Below are 19,770 nucleotides of genomic sequence, written 5' to 3'. Positions count from 1 at the left end.
AGATATCAATATTTTTTTTACCCAGCCCTAGTAGGAATATTAGCCTGCTGTCACTTTAAGAGCTGTACAGATCCAATTTATTGATACACAGGCATTTCTTAAAAAAAGCTTTTTGTTGAAGTATTTGTTTACAAATAGTAGAGTATATTTGTGGAAATTTCTAATACCACATTAAGAATAGCCTACATGCCTCCACCCAATACAGAACCAAAACAAAACAAAACAGTGACCTCAAAACCACAATAAGTACCGAACCGAGGGAAAGGGCTACATTCCCATTAAACATTGGGAATGATAATTAATCTAAAAATGATGATGAAATATAAAACTATTGATTTAATGTTTATTATAAGTATAGAAAAATATATTTTGTTTAATGCAGAATATGCAAATGTAAAAATATTTATATGGTTTTGTTGTAAGAGATTAATTCATTTGCAGTGCTTCATTGGAATGGATTGTCGCTAGAGTTCTTTCAGTGTGATTTGCTTGTTTCAGTACTTAGATTGGTGATTTGAAAGCATTTCTTTGCAGAGTCATAGTTATTGTGGTTGTTTTTTTGTTTGTTTGTTATTTAAACCACGAATTCCACTAAGATTCACATCATGGCTACTGGCAAGTGCAATTCTCTGTGTATTCATTATGTCATGAAAACTAATGTGTTACCTTACATTATTCTGTCACTGTTAGTAAAATCTATGATATACTGTGGCATTACTTTGAATGCAAAGTAGTGTGTTTGGCATTAAAAAGTGCAGTTTTCTCACAGTGTTTGCAAGAGAAGCCAGATGATGCTACATTGTCTTATGTCGTTTAAAACGGATTAGCTTTTTTGTAAAAATGACTGACGGATTAAGTGCAGTTTTCTCACAGTGTTTGCAAGAGAAGCCAGATGATGCTACATTGTCTTATGTCGTTTAAAACGGATTAGCTTTTTTGTAAAAATGAATGACTGTTAGTGATTTGTCAGTGTTTTTAAAATTGAGTAAATTACACTTTTCTTAATTTTTTTTTGGTTGATGCATTCTCTCTGTAGGAGCGCATTGGGCTGGAATTCAGTGACCATTTGTCTTAGCTGCATTCCTGGCCCTCTGTGCTTTTTAAAATCCTGCGGCTTTCACGTTAACCTACCATTAACACTGTGCTACATTTATGATTATCAGCTGCTCATATGTGTGCAGCTCTCCATTTCTCTCCAGCCAGAGTGGCACTTTGCTGTGACTGGCAGATTAATTATGGAGTACATGCATGCATCCCCTGTAGACGGCTGAGCTGGGGAGGTGGGAATCTGCCCTCATGTAAAGCAATGAGACTGGTGCTCGGAGGACACAGCACCCCGGCCAATGTGTATCTGCCAGACCTCGTTACTGGAACAGGGTTACTCCGATGCCTCGAATCTCCCGGTCTGTGCATGCTGCCTTAAAGGAGTCTCTCTGGCAGGCCCGAGATCAGCGCTGGCATCCGACAGGCCAGGATGAGCGGCGGTCTCACTGTGACAAGCCCTGATCTGCTGCAGGCTGTAATAAGCTGAACAATGCGCTCGGCTGGCAGTGTGCGCAGCGGAGCGATAATTGACACATCCTAAAAATGCGAGTAACGACTGGGTTATTAATGCTCTCATCCTGGGGGTGGTTTCAATGCAACCATTAAGCCTTTAATGGAGAGGGAAGACTGACATTTAAAAACTGTTGCTGTTACCTACTTTTCCATTTAATGAAGATGAGTCTTCGGGCTGGCCGCAGCGAACAATTACAGCACTTCGACATTCAGGCGAAACAATGAGCCGTTGCTATTTTAGTTATTCTTGTTTTCAAAAATAACTCGAGAGCAGTGCCTAGGGCGTTGGAAAAAATGAGGAATATCCTTTCTACTCTGGGGCAGGTGAGCGTGTTTCCCACCCCTCCCTGTTTTCTCTTTTATGATCGCTAAGACAACACAAGCCTTTCTACACGCCGTAATAATGTTGTTGATGTAGATGACATGGCCAGAGTTTCGGTTAGGAGTAGAAAAGCCAAGGGCTTGTTACTAGGTTACATCACTGTTGTTGTTTTGAAGCGGTGTGCCAGGTCTTCAGGCGCTGTGGAAGGAGCTCACAGAGAGTGATTCCCCTCTGCCGAAGCCAAGTTACCATCCCCCCAATGGGGCCTTCTCCACCACAAGTCTGCTTACTAATCCACACATCCATGTACACACACGAGTTTGCTCGCGTTTGTTCCGTAATGTAAATATTTATTGTTCACGCTTTGACTCGTAGAAATGGCGTCTGATAGAGCATACGGCGTGCCAAAGCAATTAACGTTCTCTTTTAACACTGTGATCGGATGATATTGAGTTTTGGAAAGAGATTACTCCCAGTAATTGTCGTCTTTGAATTACAGTAGGATCGCATTTGCCTTTGTATATTTTACCTTGAGAATTCTCAAGTGTTTCTTAATGCACTCTAAAAGACAATGAATATTAACGCTCAGAGCATTTGCACAGTTTGTGAGTTGTTACTAAACCGTTCTCATTGTTTCAACATGGCCTTGTTAGTAAAATCTACCTTTTGCATATAACTCACATATGCATATACATATATATTAATGTATGTAATTTTATTATTTATTTTATAGAAGACATTCAATAATAACACTTTTCAGTACATACTTTTTATGTGCTTATATATATTTTTTTTAATTTAAATTTTGCTTTAATCTAGGAATTTGCTTTAATTTAGGTATTTTAGTACTTATTTTATTTCACTTAAAAAGGCAAAAATAAATAATTAAGCACCTAAAACACTTTGCTCAAATAGCAAATGTGTGTCAAATATAGGTGTGAATCTTCACTTGCTTCACGATTAGATTCAGTTATGATTCAGAGGGTAATGATTTGTTTATAAATGTTAACAATGCTTTACTTTTTTCCCTCTTTTTAAATCTATTTAACAGAAGCATGCATGTAGAATAAATAATACAGAAATATAATCAAATGTAAAAATAATCACTTCATAGTTTTTAATTAATTAATTGCAAATAAATTGATTATTAATTAAAGCTGCAAAAGATATTCAGTCAAGATCAGTCAAGAGTGTTTACCCTTTTCTTTTGTTGTTTGGTTAACATAAATGACCCAGACAGCAGCAGGTTAATGCACAGGTCTAATATAATATTACACATCAGATTTCCCCCCCAATTTTTTTCTGTTCAATTAAGACATAACCAGTTGTATTTACCTGAATGCTCACCAAGACAGATATTGTGAAATAATTCTGTATATCTGTCTATCTACAAGTGCTTTGCTTCCTAAGCACATATGCAACTTTTTTTAATCATATATAAGAAGTGTAGCCTACGGTATTTACAGTAAAACAGTACATTAATATGTATGATAGGCCTATTTAATTGCATTTTGTAAAATATTGATTCTTTTGTGTTAATGCATCAATGCAGAAGTGTTCACATCAGCATCGTAAAAACAATTGCATTCTGCAGCTCTAGTATCAAATGATAAATCATTTTGGCTCAAGTAGTAGTAATCAGTAGTATTTTCTTAATTCAAAGCAGTGACATGCATTTGTTGTAATCAGTTCCCAGGGGCTACTGACTTCAGTAGACTGAACTGCCTAACTCTGTGGATGTGTGCATAATGGCCACCAGCCATATCCCTTTTCCGTGCCAGTTAATGCATGCTCCTCTGCAGCAAGGGCCTGTAACCGAGTCATCTGTGTAGGTGCCACTGTTAATGAGAGGAGATGCAGGCTGCATTTTACTGCCTGGCACTGCAGAGGTGTGCTAATTACCACAGCAGCGCTCCTGAGAGCAGTGCATTCCTGAGTGATGTGCATGGAGTCAAAATGGCAGCAGCCCTGTAGCAAGTAGGTGGTGCTTGAGACCTGAACCTTTATCTGCAGATTTCATCATTTAGAATTCTTGCAGGGATACTTTTGTGGTTTGTGGGATGGTGATGGGAATATTAAGTGCACAGAATGCCTCATTCTGCATGCATCATTTGGCATTTTTGTAATGTATTACTTTATTAGTCAAAGCCTTAAAATACATTGTGCATTATGCAAGTGGCATGAACAGCCTCACAAATATTAAAATATTTATCCTAAGTCCAAATTAACATTTAATCAGCTTTTCTTTTTTGTTATAAGAATTGTTTTATATAAGTGTTTTATACGTTCACCTGAAGTATTTTAGCATTGTTTTGGTCACTCTGACCTTCCCAAAAAAATCTGATGACTTCTTAGTTAAAACTTGATGTGAAAGTTTTGAACTTTGCTTCAGTTATTTTATTGCAGCTTTTTATATCTGATGCTTGTTTGTAGGGCTGTGCAAAAGAAATCGAATGCGATTTTCAAGCGCATTTTGTCAGTAAAGCCGCTTCTGTGATTAGTAGTAAATCTCCAGCACGTGCTCTCAGATGGAGTGGCATTTACTACACAGAGCCGTAGTTCACTGACAAGCTATGCAAAATCGCGTTCATAATCAGCAATGAATCACCTGCGATTTTGAACGCTATTTTGCATAGCTTGTCAGTGAACTGCGGCCGCTCCATCTGAAAGCACGTACTGGAGATTTACTACTAATCACAGAAGCGGCTTTACTGACGAGATGCGCATGAAAATCGCATTCGATTTTTTTGCACAGCCCTACTTTTTTGATATCCAACTCTTTTATTTTGATCAATATTTCAAAGTTTTTCTGAGCAATTCTGACTCTGCTGCCCACAGTTTTATCTGCTACAGTCAGCTTTGGTGTTTCTTGTGTAGTCTTTACTTTCAAATGCATATATATTCATAATCAACTAGGGCAAAGCTTGCAAATTCTCCTTTATTGAAGACACTGTAATCCAACATATACATGAGCCTTTTTTTTTTTTTAAATCAATGTCAAGTGTTTGGGTTAAAATGTATTTTGAATGTGTATTGTTTAAAACAATTTTTTTTAACATTTGAAATAAATGGTTATCATGTAGTTTAATTAAAGGTCATAAATGTTGCATTCATTGTGAAAAATAAGCAAAATTCTGTTTAAAATTGTTTGAGATGACATTAACATGTCACCACAGGATATTAATTAATGCCATCTCTTTTGTATAGATTTTTTTATATAAATGTTGATAACGTGACTGAAAAACTTCAGATACTGGCTTTAACCATACATTTACATTTATGAATTTGGCAGCAAGTTTTTTCCAAAAGCAAGTTCAGGCTGTATATGGATAGTTGCCTTACCTTTCACATTTATTTGGCTGCTGTCTGCCTGGCATTGCGTTCAGGTTGGTTGCCTGTTTGTTGCAACATGCAGCAGTTTCAGTTTGTCAATGCAGTTTATTTCTACAGTCTATGTGAAAATCAGTTTGGTTGCATGAGAAATTGAAGAGTCCATTGTGTATAGATTTGATTTAATTTAATTAGCAAGTGCCCAAAGGTGCTAATTTCCTGCATGTGAATGGCAAGGATGCTAAATTCGAATTTTAAGTTTGCACTTCATACAGCTGGATCAGAGGGTCCCATCCTTGTGTGGAAAAAATCTTTTAAATTAGAGGGCCATGACTCACCTTTATGGAAATGACAGAATGATGAAAAAAGACAGTCTGTCATAGCACTGGCCTCACAGACATCTCATTTATCAGATTTCAGAGGCTCGCACTCGCTTTCCGCCATTCTAGAGGAATTTCAGTGAGGTTCCCGAGAGAACCGGGGAGGTATTTTTAAACCGAGGTTCGTCTGATTAATATTTGGGATATCCCCTCCCCTGGTGCCTTTTTTCCAGTCGTGTTGTCATTTTCACAATAAGATGTTCTGTGCGAACTGTAGATGGATTATGCCGCCCGACCTTGTTACCTATGTAACTGGACGCTTTTGCTACTATTTTGAGCCAGAGAGGGCAGCGTGCCTAAAACACAAGGTTGTCTGTGGGTGTAGGGTGCAGCCACAGACGGGAATGAGAGATCGTGCTGCAAGACGACGACTCCGAGGGCTGTTTACAACGCAGAGAGATGGAGGAGGGGAGGGGGGGGAGGGTAGAGGGAAATAGAAAGGGTTATGCTACCCTCAGGAGAACTGGAATTCCATGTGAACCGTTCCCCCATTTGGCTGGCAGTTGTGAAAACAATTCCGCAGCATTTACTCAGTTTGCAGCTCGGATTACAGTTGTGTGAGTCAGCTGCAGGGTGCAGGCCGGAGGTAGGAGGTGGGCCAGACGGCTTGACTGGTCTGTGCAGCTCAATGTTTTTTTTGTTTTGGTTTGTCTGCAGATCTCCGTCTGTTCTAGAGCTTCTCTCCAAAGAGAAATGCTGCCTGTTTGAATGTGCTAATTAAAATGACATTGGTTCCAGCTGTAGTGGTTCTAACTATTGAAGTGTCAGCGCGCCTCAGAAGCGATCACTCATATCCTGACAGTGTCGGGCAATATAATGATCCCCTCTCTCGCTCTTCTCTGCAGGTTTAGTTTTTGAGTGACGCCGACAAAAACAGTGATCTGAGGGAACCTCTGCGTCGCCGCCACACCGAATCGTCACCCCTCCTTTGCCACCGCCACTCCACCTGCCACCATGACGTCGGAGCTGGAGAGCAGCTTGACATCCATGGACTGGCTGCCACAGCTGACCATGCGGGCGGCCATTCAGAAAGCGGACACCCAGAACGCTCACGGGCCGGGCATGGCTAAGAAGAGCGCCCTGCTGGACCCCAACACCACACTGGACCAGGAGGAGGTGCAGCAGCACAAGGACGGCAAACCACCGTACAGCTACGCCAGCCTCATCACGTTTGCCATCAACAGCTCGCCAAAGAAGAAAATGACACTGAGCGAGATCTACCAGTGGATCTGTGACAATTTCCCCTATTACAGGGAAGCCGGCAGCGGATGGAAGGTAAGGGGCGAGGCGCTGACTGTAAGCGCCAGTTAATTTGTCATTATTTGCTTTCTGCCCGTCAGAGACATTTGCATGCCACACGAGTGACGTCCCTCCTTAAATTTAATCAGTGTACCGAATCAGCCCTGAATTTAGTCAGAGGAGACTGCCAAGGTTAATGTGTGAAATTATTCTCATTTCTTATGCTGTCAAGGCTTTTTTTTTTCTTCATTTCCTCACCAAGGAGCGCTTCGAAAATATAAAAGCAACAGCCACGCTGCTATTTTGCAAAGCGCCATTCAGATGTGTTTATGACCATTAATATTTGACACAGTATCTTGTCTCTCTAGACACAAGAAAATAAAGGCTCTTTTTGGAGACACGTGTGAGAAGGAAGTGTGTTGATATTCACCCAGCCAGATCCAGCCACACAAGCCATAGAAGAGGGAAAAAAGTGCCTTTCATGGCTTGTATTATTCATGCCAGATGCCTTGATAGAAGTCCATTATGTTGGAGAGAGCCATTGCTGTGTCACCATCTCAAGGAGCATATGATATACAGAGATGAAGCCGTGCTGATTGCCTTTTAAAGAGCGGAGATGGAAATTGATATTAGAATGAGCTTTCCAATCAGTTGACATTTATTGGCAATAGAATCGGTAGCACAGCTTTATTGCAGGCAGACAAGATGTACGTGGTTCATATCCGTGCGAGACGCGTCCCCCTGCATGTGTGCGGGTGTGTGTGTGTGTGCGTCCATGCGTCTATCTGTTGGTGAGCATATTTTCACAAACACCACCCTCTTTTGCTCGGATATTTATGGCACTGTAGATATGAGAGCAACACATGATTTTGTCATTTTAAAAATCACCTTAAAATGTTTACAGATGCAGGTTTTACTTGATAACTATAATCAAAATAACAAATCAAACATGTGGCTCCATACACTTCCACCCCATTGTTGTCTGTGGATTACAGAGCAGGAGACTTTCAATTGCATATTTATCAATCCTATTTCCTTAAGTTTTCTTCCCTCCAGAAGCATAACGCTATTTCCACTGAAAAGATTTGTATTTGCAGATTTCTGAGGTGAGTTTGAGAGTCAACGTGGTGCTTTTACTCATTTAAAACTAACCTTTTTATTCTCTTGCTAGAAACGTGCTCACACTCCGTCCGTGGTACCTAGGAAGATGGCTGTAAGTTAAATTGCTTGCTAGCACCTGTAAAGCCTTTTGTGACATCAGCCTTTCTCTTTTCCTTTCCCCTCCCCCCTCTGCAAACATTTTACACGGTGGACAGACATAACAAATGGATTTCTGCGTTTTTCACTAAATTCACTGAAATCACTGTACAAGGTTGCTGCCCTGACACATTTAGCGAGAGACGGCTTTCCATTTTGCTGGAATGTAGCCTTTTTTCAAAAGCCTCATGGAAAGAGGCGTCCCACCGCTGTTCTCAATGATGGCCACTAATTGCCACATTCCATCTCTATGTCATGTATTGTTATAGCTATTATATTGAGGATCTAGCAGTGTTTACAAAGGGCCAAATATGCATTCTGTAGTGTGTTAGCATTCGTTTTAACAGAGTATTGAATAGTTAGGTAATTGGACACAGTTCCTTTGCTTATTTTTATTTACGTAAATATAAGTTGAAGATATAGCTGAAATCAAAGGCACACTGGTCACTCTTTGTGAAAGTGCTTGTGTTTAGATGCATAGTGTGAGACAGACCGAGGCGCTGTGCGATCCTACTATGTGATGTGGAAAATGGCTTTCAGGATATCGCAGCACAAATACATCTCACAGGCAGAAGAGCGTGTACTGATGGGAAAACAGAGCTGGTGTTAAGAATTGTATAACAGCAATACGAGTGTTTCTTTTAATAGACCGGAGAACGCGAATCTCACTCTGACCGCTGTTGACTATTATTTTAGAGAGATCCTTTGTCTCTGAAGTGCGCACTGCTATATTTGTGCGTTTGCACATATACCGAGCGTGGCTGGGGTGAATGTAGGTCTGTGTGCAGTCATCGCCCTCCATCTCTCCACATCCCCCCTGAGATGTCGGCAGCAGGAATTTACGACCCAGTGCACGCACACGTCTGTTCTCTATGATAATTCTAGCTGTGCTGGAGAGATGAGACTAGGCTAATCCAGGCGGCGGCAACTCATTTAGTCATCTCAATAGAACTCCATTAGCCAACGCTTTTAAGAAATATCAATAAGTGCTGTCAATAAGAATAGATCATTCATCAAGGTCAAAAAATATTAACACCGTATTAGGGGAGAAAGATATGCAGCTTGAGATGAATTTTAGCACATTCTGTCTGCAATATTATGAAACCGGTTACTCTAGAGTTGAGTAGTCACCAGGGTTAGAAATTAACTTTTTTTTTTTTGCCCACAAGCCACAGTGGATAGTTTAATGCAGAATTTTACTAACCGCTTAAGGGGGTTTAAATTATCTTTTTTACTAGCGTTTTTTTTAAATGTGTCTATATAAAATAACTCCCCATGATGTGAAATTGAACAGATTATTTGTCTTTTAAAATAACTTTTTTTTTTTTGCTTTCTCACTGTCTCATTGGCTTTGTAAGGGGACTCTTTGGATTTTTATAAGCTACCGCAGTGTGTGGGACTTCTATTCCTATACACTACTGGTTAAAAGGTTGGGGTCATTAAGATAAAAAAAATTTAAGAAATTAATATTTTTATTCCTCAAGAATACATCACATTAATCAAAAGTGACAAAGATATTTTTAATATTACAAAAGATTTAAATTTCATGTAAATGGCCGTTTGAATTTTATATTCATCAAACAATATTGTATCGACCAAAGTACTGGTACTTTTGAAATCGTTAGTATAGAGTTTTTTTGTAGCTTATAACATTGAGGAATGTTTTGGAATGCTAAAATTAATACGATATAGCTACTTTTTCAGCACAACATTTTTACTGCAGGCAGGTTTATATCACAATCCCGCAGTGATTTGAATTAAAGATCAAATTCTTGTATATTATTTGTATCAAGCAATCTAGTATCACTGCCTTAGAACAGCAGGGTGGTGTTCAATTATGTAGCCACAACACAGATTCAAGATATTGCTTTGACTGTCACCACAAGAAATAATACTTCATCCCTTTTGAAAGCTCTTATGTAATATACTCGTCTTTGTCCGGTTCTCATAATCCCAATTATCTGCATGCAAGCTACCTCAGTGTAAAGAATAAAAGAGCAAATTAGATTAATTTGCCGTCTATTGGGTTGAGAGGCTCACTGTTCCCAGTCAAACCCACTTTTCACTGATGAGATGTTTAATGCTGTCAAGATGCTTAGCACCCGTCACCATATGAGTTTATGCATTTGACACTGAAAGCTGCTTCTGGTGAAGTGAAAGCCATCGCAACCCACCTGATCCGAGCGTTCCAGCATCCTCATCCCGTTTGACCTTAGAGCACTTATATAGAAGCTGTAACAGAGTGCAACCAGGCTAAACCTCATTTTAAAAGCATTAAATGTATGGATGTTAGAGGATTATGGAGGACCCAAGCCATGCGAAAGCTCTTGTTATCCTCCCGAGAATTTTCAATCTCTGTTTACACAACAGGTTTGTAATCCGGCCACAGAGCAGGCCGTAATCTGATCAGGCACTCAGAAAACGTGCGGCGCTAGGAGATGTGACAACACGGCCTGCTTATGATGGCTTTGTCATGGCTGCTGCTCCTCAGAATTCACAATGCGGTTCTGGCATTTTCTCGCCTAATTGCTCCCTAATGATTTACCAGCTGTGCTTCGGGAACGCCGGCTGACTTTTCAGGTCATTGCTCTACCCGCTTTCGAACCCAAAGTCTGAATCTCATTGTGCTTCAGATGGCTTGTCTGAAGCGCCGTCGAAAATCCCAAGCAGTTCTCGCATCTTAACCAGTTTAAATATGCTTGAAATGTTTGTTCTTGAATCTCTTCCATCGCTACCGGCATGATATTCTCGCGTTTCCACACCTGCATGCAGGCAAAAAAGTGTGCAAATGCTTAATTCCTCACAAACGCCATAGCCACTGATGCTCCAAAGCTGCCTGCTCTAATGGATAAATGCATTTGGCGAGTTTGAGTCTTGCCCTGTTTAAAAACGCTGTTGGCACTTGTGGAGTGTCCGGACCTTCTTTGATCTCATTATGAAATGCAAATGCTCACCAACCTAAACAGATCAAAGGTTGCACCCGCTGCTGGGCAGCCCAACATAATAATGGAAGCCAGGGGCGATTTACCTTTTTTTTTTTTTTTTTTTCTAATAAGTGATTTGGGGGACTGCTTCACCCCCCCAGGGCGTTATTTACTTGCGAGCCGGGAACATTATCTCTTAAGTAACTCAACGGCCCAAATCCCAGCTCCCCTTGCTTTTATTTAAATGTGGAAGCACAGGTATTGCACTCATCATATCTCTCGACTCAGGCTTGGTGTGCAGGGTTTGGAATATTAAGATGTAAAATTGCTTCAGTGCACTCTGATTTTCAGTTTAATCCTCCAGACAGGATCATTACGCGGTCGGGCATTTCATTTTTAAACGTCCTCCTGATATTAAATCCGATATGGGCCGATACCGATATGGTGGCCGATATATCGTGCATCCCTAATTAAAATGCTAAGATAAAAGTTGTTTGTATGTTTTTTTCTGCCAACTTTTTCTAAAAATATATATACCGTACATGTGATTACAGTACATCAGATTTGAAAATCTAGTGTGCAGTTATTAGGTCTGTGTTGTTGCATGTATTTAGTTTGCAGCCTCTCTGTGTTTTTAATTGTGGCAGCAACAGAAGTGGCTGTGTCGGTGGTGGGAATGGTGGTGATTCATGCCGTAGCCAGTTTGATCCTGCTGTGTGGCTGGCTCCCGTGTCAGGAAGCTCCCGCCTGGCCGCCCACCCACCAGCCTCACCTTGCCCCATCCCACTCGTACCCCGCCGCTCAACACAGAGTAGGTGGGCAGAAAGCATAGCGGCTCACCAGGTGGAGCTGGCAGAGAGGGCACTCGCAACACCTCGCAAAGCATGGAGTTGACTTAGGAAGTGCTTTTGGAAGAAACTGACATCTTGAATCACGTTAACCAGTACTGCTGTAGCCATGTAACCGGTCTTGATCTACTCTTTGTTTTCGTTTTTATTTAAGGGAAGTACTACTTTTGAGCAGATACGTCAACCAACTAGTTAGGTACTCAAGGGAGAGATTGCTAGTCTGTGTACATTACTGTTTGGCGTCAGAAAGAAGTTGTGCAATTTAAAATATATTTTAGTATTTAATTTACTCCTGCGATTGCAAAGCTTAATTTTCAGTACTGTTACTCCAGTCTTCAGTGTCACATGATCCTTCAGAAATCTGAGTTGGTTCTCAGAAGCTTTTCTTATCATAATCAGTGTTGAAAACAGTTGTGCTGCTTAATATATTTGTGAAAACCTATTTTCAGGATTTCATGAATAATTTCATGAAGCATTTATGTGAAATATAAATTTTGGTCATTTTTGGTTAATTTAATACATCCTTGCTGAATAAAAGTAAACATATATATTGTAAGATATATCTTGTGGGTAAACTTACAGACAACAAGAAGCCCATCCCTACTGTGCATGTAGGTGTATACTTCCCCCACTAAACATCAGTCATTTGTCCTTCATTGATTGATTCAACCCCATCTACGGTGATAATGAGGCCTGTTACACAAATTCAATACCTGACATGGAACATTTAATGCTGAGTAAACTGTGTGAAATGTCGGCCTCTTTAGCATTTCTTAGTGCTTGTATAATAGCAGCTGCCTTTCCATCAGACATTTTGGGGTTAAAAACAATCTTCAACCAAACTGACCTGAATGTGTTTTTGAATGTGATAAAAGAAAACAAAAAACCTAAATGTTGGCCCAATAAGCTGTGTGCTTAACATTGTGATTTTTGTATTAGACATTCGAGGGCATGCTTTATTTTGAATATAGTCACAGCTGAAGAAGGGGATGCCCTTCCTCTCATACCTTACATTTTAAATTTCTTTTTTTGTTTCTATCTACATACATTTTTGCTCCTCCCCCACAGCAAATAATTGCCTTGTTCAGCTTAAGATACTTGTTTTTGCTTTTTCCGTAATCCACTTTTCAAAATAAATGGGGAAAAAACCCAAAAAAACTTCAGCACGGTTATCATGCCAGCCTTTAAACAAGTCAGCAGCTTCCCTTATTCTGGCGAGGATGCCCGGCTCTTTATTAATTGAGGCTGGGATGACCTGAACATGGCCTCTCATCGCTGCTGTGATTTGGCCCCAAGAGAGAGGCGCTGAGCCATGATGAATTTGCGCATGCTATAAATAGAGTCTGGTCCTTGGAATCCGCCTTTAACTCCGAATCTACTCTCTGAAATCTGCTTAAGCTGGAGTTGGACTGTCTGTCGCTGCCGCTGGCATTATACAAAGAAGAAAAAAATGAAATTGAAATTTTCATAAACGGTTGTGCAGTTCACTTTGAAAAGGTTTTCTTCATCTATAATTTTTAATTAATTGTTTGTGATTCTCCTCTTCTCTCTTTTGGGACTCCATGTCATTGTTTTGAAATAATATATTGTGTCTATAATTGAAGTAAATCTGGAGTTTATATAGATCTGATGTTGTTTTCTGGAAATGCTGAAATTTTTATATTTTATTGCATAGACCTCTTCTAAGATGAGCATGTTTTTCATTTCTGTATAAAAATAAATTTTGTACAACTTCTAAAAAACATTTAAATATGATCAACACACAATGTAATATAAATTAATATATATTATATATTAGGGATGTGCATCTCCATGACTGAGATATGCATCTCGATGCATAGCCAACGATACGATACACTAAAGATACATATGAAGCAGCTACCGATGCGATGCTAAATGGTTGAGCATGAAGACCCAGTGTAACAGCGGATTTAACTGATCTAGACATTTGCGTGAGGAGCACCTCTTCCAGAACGAAGGCAGATGCTGCACAGCCATACACAATAGTACTTGCGATTTGAAGTAATTATCCATAAGCTGCCCATTTACTTTGCTTACTCTTTAGCAAACCTGATCCTTCTTGTCAATTCTTTTTTTTGAAGACTCGAATTTAAAGATTAAGCAGGCCTGCCAAGGCATTACCAGTACAATGCTGAGTTTTAACAAAAGGAAATGTGCCATGGCAGAAATATTTCATCTCATTTTATGCCCATCTGACATGGAAATGCTTTAGCAGGCAGGAGCTGCAGACAGAGTGGCACCGTGTGTGTGGTGTCACTGAGGATATGGCACACTGCCCAGGGACTTCACATAGAGCTCCCACATCGAAAATGTCATTGAGCTCCATGCTTTTACTATCTGGGTTTTGGGTGACTTTGGTTTGTCTGTGATGGTAGCTGGGGAGGCCAGGACTTTGAGGTCTAATGAGTTAGACTGGGCTTTTTTGATCCTGTTCCTGTTTTTTTTCCTCCCTCCTTTGACTTAAATTCCCGCTAGGAAATGGCAGAAATTACAAGATCTCTGCTTCAAAGCAATGTGTGTATTTTGGATTATTTATAAAATTTTTGCCAGAAACCCAATTTCTGCAATCATCTTGAGATTAGAAAATGCACTTCACATGCCTGGTATCATCATTAGTTTGTCGCAACAGTATTTATGTATCCACAGGCGCCGTGTCCTTACAGAATTCACTCTTTGTGAATGACAGTGCCTCCTAGCAGTAGAGCACAACCAATGATGGATGAGATGCCAGAAATCAACGCTGTCTTCCCATCCCATAGCCATTGACAGGCAAAACTCCAGCATCTTTGCATCACTCTGGATAATCGCAGGTCATAGCAGCCATGGATATGACACATTAATTCCTCACTGACAATTGCCTATTCATCAGTGTCAGCACTCTCAATACACTTCTTCCATTCTAATTTATTGAAGAAAACTTTGGAAAAATGCATGTACAGTACCCCAAAAAATGTTTGGCCACCACATTCATATTGAAGAACTGTAATTGTATTATAGATTGCAAAACATCAAACGAAGTGGCACTTAAAAATAATACAAGCACATGTTATAAGTAAAACATTTCAAAAAGAGACCCGTTTTAAATTCTAAAAGAGTAGATGTAATGGCAATAATATACGATCCTTTATCCGTTTTAAGTGTTCAAATACTTTTATGGCCCTGAAAAGTCTTGATGAGCTATACAACCAGGCTGTGTAGGCAGTCGCCTTTCATTTCAAGGTGACGTGGGCCGCCTGTAGCAGTGGAGTGTCTAGTCAGCAGGCAGAGAGACGGGCAGAGCTACTACTGCTGGTTGCCGCCCCTCTAGCCTCTGTCCTCCTTATCAGGGCCAGCTGGCTGCAAGGCCACAACCTCTCACTGCCGACTAATTGCCTCTGAATTAGACAATTAATGTGGCCTTGTAGAGGGTGTCTGACTAGAGGGACGGCGGTGAGCAGAAGGGTACCCGGCCTCTTCAGACCTCAGCAATGTATTATTTATGGGTCGTTGTGCTTGACAGTTTTACATTAACTTTGCTAATGGACTGTATAGGGGGGTTGTGACTTTTGGATCTGTGTTAAATTGAATACAATTGGGGAAACTTGGGTATTTTTTCCCCCTCCCTTCTGTGTCAAAGCACAAAGAATCTGCTATTCTCTCTTCTCAACTGCAGTTTAAAGGAGAGCGTTGCCTGAAGGGAAAGCCGGTGTACGAGCTTCAGATGGATAAAGGTGTAAAAGACGGGTCCCTGTCCACCCTCGGCACCCTCTTCGCCGCTTCTGCTGTGCGTTTCGGTTGATTGATTGACTGCCTCTGTTGTGTGAGGGATTGTTGTCACTCCGCAGTCGTAGATTAATGCTGAGTTTCCCTTGGGTTTGCCAAAACCGCCTCTCCGAAGTGCTTTTTTTAGCCCTTTCCTGGAAGCGAGCAGTGCCGTGGCACCACTGTTGAAGCCTCTAGCAGATCGATTATGTTTTCAAAGAGCCTAATTGTCGACATTGACTTGAACAGTTGTGTTCCGTTGATCTGCTCGTGCTGATTGTAGGCCACTAGCACAATGAAGTGTTCACATAACAGCCCCTGTCTTACAGTAGTGTTGAGAGATCGGGCTGCATTGTGCATATGGGAACTGGATTGTCACCTCTGCTCCCCTCATTAGCTCCATTGGCTGTAGTAGTGGTTATTGACTGGATGGAGCTTTAAGCACCTGTAATATTAATGGCGGCTCTCCCAGCTGCGATGGATGAGTGCTGTGTTTGCTAGTGGTGCTGAGGACGCTCTTCTCTCTGCGCTTCATCCGCCACTTGTGCGCAGTGGCCGTTCCAAACTCAGGGTTTGTTGGTGACCCTCACATATTCAGTCCTGTTCCCATTTTGTTAGCTGTTAAATCTAAAGCACCAGTGAATATTTGATTTTTTTAATATATATATATATATTTGGAGCATACTAGAAGTGGAGATAAAATAAAAGATACTGTGTGATATTGCAATACATTTGTCACAATATGAAATTGGTATATGGTTTCCCTCTCTTTTTTTTTTTTACATTAGAGGTACTCTACAGTTCAAAAGTTTGGGGTCAGTAAGGGTTAGGATTTGCATTAAGGAATGCATTAAAATGATCAATAGTGACATTCATTTAAAATGATTTTCATAATGTAGGCCTAATACAAGATTGTTATAATGGTACAAAAGGTTAGTATTTCAAATGCTGTTCTTTTAAACTGTCTATTTATCAAAATATTCTGAGAAATATATATCACGGTTTTTACAGATTATTAAGCAGCACAAATGTTTTCAACATTGATAATAAGAAATGGTACTTTAACACCAAATCAGCATATTAGAATCATTTTTGAATGATCATGTGACACTGAAAACTGGAGTAATGATGGTGAAAATTCAGCTTTGCCATCACAGGAATAAATTACATTTTAATATATATCAAAATTGAAAACAAAAGTTTTTACATTTTTAATAATTTTACAAAATTACTGTTTATTTTTTTGTAAAATAAATGCAACCTTGATGAGTATAAGAGACTCCTTTCAAAAACAATCAAAAATCTTACAAGCTTTGTGCCATGTTTATCACTCATGTAGAGTGCATTTTGAATTTTTAATGTATTTCAGCAAAAACCAATAGTTTACATACTTAAAATTATCAACATATGACTTTTAAAAACAGTATCTTGGGTTATACCAAAAGATACTTAAAAAATCAGATTGTAATTCTTTCTGTCGGCGCCTAAGAAACTCTTGCATCTTGACACTAGTATTATGATAATGTTCTATTATGAATTTCCCGGTGGTTCCTACTGCCAGCTAGATATAAATCCTCATAGTCCACATACATAAACAGTTGCTGATTCTCCAAATGTAACATCACAGCATGGACACAAACCTAAATTAGTCTGTTGACATTGGAATTTAAAGAATTTGTTTAATGATGTCTTGACTGGAACTAGTTAATTTAATGGTTTTTGTAATGAAATGAAGGTAAAGTCTTTCTGAATGTATTATTTCTATTGTAAGTACTACATGTAAGGTCATTTAAATGCCTTAATGTTCTTCCATCAGGGGAGATTCGTAAAATATTTAACCAAAAAAACCTTTTGTCACATCTAGATTTTCACCCATTACCCTGATTTCACTCACATGATTTATGAGTGTCTGTTTGTTTTAACGTTTTAACAAGAGAAAAACCTAAAGTTTTCGTGCAGAGTTGTGTTTGTAGAAAGAGATGGTTTTTGATAGTTCTTTGCCTATTGTAAACTGTAAAAAGTGTATGACAGACCTTCAGGAGATATTTTAAATTACATAAGTCCTTATGAAGAGAGGAATATGTTGTTTACTTACTAGGCTATGTATAAAATAATATAGTGTCTCTTTATTTAAAAAGGTAGTAAACAACCCTTAACATACCACAAATTGGACAGACTGCTCACTAACCACTTGCAGTTTGCTTAACCCCCCCCCCAGCATTAATATCATCTGCTCTCTGCACAACTGTCTTCTCGTTTTCTTCCTCGTAGCCCTGATTATAAAGGGACATCTCCCACGCAGCTCCTTAACCCTGTGTTTTATCTGTTGGCATGGACCTAAATTATAACATTTACATGATTTTTCTCTTCCCACCAATCCGTGTGGCACGGAAAGGCGACAGCTGTATCTTCCGCTTATATGGTAGACAAGAAGTAATGCACAAGTGTTTTGAACTCAGTATGCCGAGTAGCTTTCACTCCACTCTTAGACAAACACTGTTTCTTTCTTTTTTATTTTTCCCTGTGTCTCTGTCTGACAGCAGTTTTGAGGCAGTGCTGAATAAGGCCCAAAGTGCCATTGTCAGTGGCTGTTGCAAGATGCCTTTCTGAGCCGGCTGATAATTAAGAGGAGGGCCTGACAAATGGCTCTCATCAGATCGCTCATCTGGAACTGAGAGGACACGAAGGCTTTCAGGGAGGATAAACTGGGAGACGTCACTTTGCTTTGCAATCTTTCATAACCTTCTGCGGCTCCTCCGAGCAGAGCGGAGCAAAGAGCTCTCTCTTTAAAACTCAGCGCAGCTATGCCACACATAAGTGCTAAGTTCTCTGTCTGTCTCGGTGAGATATTCCTGATTTTTACTGGACTAATACACATGGCTTTTGTGTTATGTACCACCACCAGTTAGGCGTTACTGGATTACTTGCCTATTTAGAAATGTTTTTATTGTGGTGTAAAATTATTTTGTGCTTTTGTGAGACATTTCTTACCTCTTGTTCTAGAGTTATGTGTTATAGAAAGATGTACATTATGTCCAGATCACTTGCATCAGAACCTGAAGCAAAGAACATTATTCATGTTGGGAAATGAGAATGCATGTCAAGTCAAGTCACCTTTATTTATATAGCGCTTTTAACAATACAGATTGTGTCAAAGCAACTGAACAGCATTAATTAGGAAAATAGTGTGTCAATAATGCAAAATGACAATAGTAAACACTAATTTTTCAGTTAAAGACAGTTCATCATTCAATTCAGTGATGTCATCATCCAGCTCAGTTCAGTTTAAATAGTATCTTTGCAATCATTTGCAATCAAGTCAACGATATCGCTGGAAATGAAGTGTCCCCAACTAAGCAAGCCTGAGGCGGCAAGGAACCAAAACTCCATCGGTGACAGAATGGAGAAAAAACCTTGGGAGAAACCAGGCTCAGTCGGGGGGCCAGTTCTCCTCTGACCAGACGAAACCAGCAGTTCAATTCCAGGCTGCAGCAATGTCACATTGTGCAGAGGGCTCATCTGGTCCTGTGGTCTTGTCCCGGTGGTCGTCTGAGACAAGGTCTTTACAGGGGATCTGTATCTGGGGCTCATCTAGTTGTCCTGGTCTCCGCTGTCTTTCAGGACTGTGGAGGTCCTTCCTAGGTGCTGATCCACCATCTGGTCTGAATACGTACTGGATCAAGTACATCGGGTGTTATGAGAAGTGTTTCCGGTTCCGGCTGACCTAATTAATGCAGCCTAAAAATCCTTTAACAGATTTGAATATTAGAAGCGTATTAGTGTGTTATGTGTAAGCCAGGTTAAAGAGATGGGTCTTTAATCTAGATTTAAACTGCAAGAGTGTGTCTGCCTCCCGAACAATGTTAGGTAGGTTATTCCAGAGTTTGGGCGCTAAATAGTCAAGTCAAGTTTATTTGTACAGCGCTGTTCACCATACAAATCATTGCAAAGCAACTTTACAGCCAATTAAGTTTCTACAATATTTAGTGGTAGTTTATCAGTGGTGACTGTCAGTTAATGTACATATGGCAGAAATGTACGGAAAAATCAATTTAAGACGTAATAAAACAAACGATGAGCACTATTAACAGCAATTATTATATGATGCAATCAAACTTATAGCAATATGTGGTAGTTCTGTATGTTGTTTC

The 19,770-nt window shown here is 39.8% G+C and overlaps 1 protein-coding gene and 1 pseudogene across 1 annotated transcript in view; both read left to right on the top strand.

Moving 5' to 3' along the window:
* Window positions 1-7,062, top strand: part of LOC107565864 (forkhead box protein J3 pseudogene) — a 65,921-nt pseudogene extending 58,859 nt beyond the window's left edge.
* A 4,623-nt stretch (window positions 7,063-11,685) lies between these two features.
* Window positions 11,686-19,770, top strand: part of LOC107581352 (forkhead box protein J3-like) — a 50,679-nt gene continuing 42,594 nt past the window's right edge. Inside the window, exons 1-2 of the mRNA XM_016266882.1 lie at window positions 11,686-11,820; window positions 15,531-15,641. Coding sequence (XP_016122368.1) covers window positions 11,686-11,820; window positions 15,531-15,641 — 246 coding nt within the window. The remainder of the gene's footprint in view (window positions 11,821-15,530; window positions 15,642-19,770) is intronic.

Source organism: Sinocyclocheilus grahami, unplaced genomic scaffold, assembly GCF_001515645.1.
Source record: "Sinocyclocheilus grahami isolate Dianchi unplaced genomic scaffold, SAMN03320097.WGS_v1.1 scaffold3.1, whole genome shotgun sequence".
NCBI lineage: Eukaryota > Metazoa > Chordata > Actinopteri > Cypriniformes > Cyprinidae > Sinocyclocheilus > Sinocyclocheilus grahami.
This window is presented reverse-complemented; position numbering and strand designations above follow the sequence as displayed.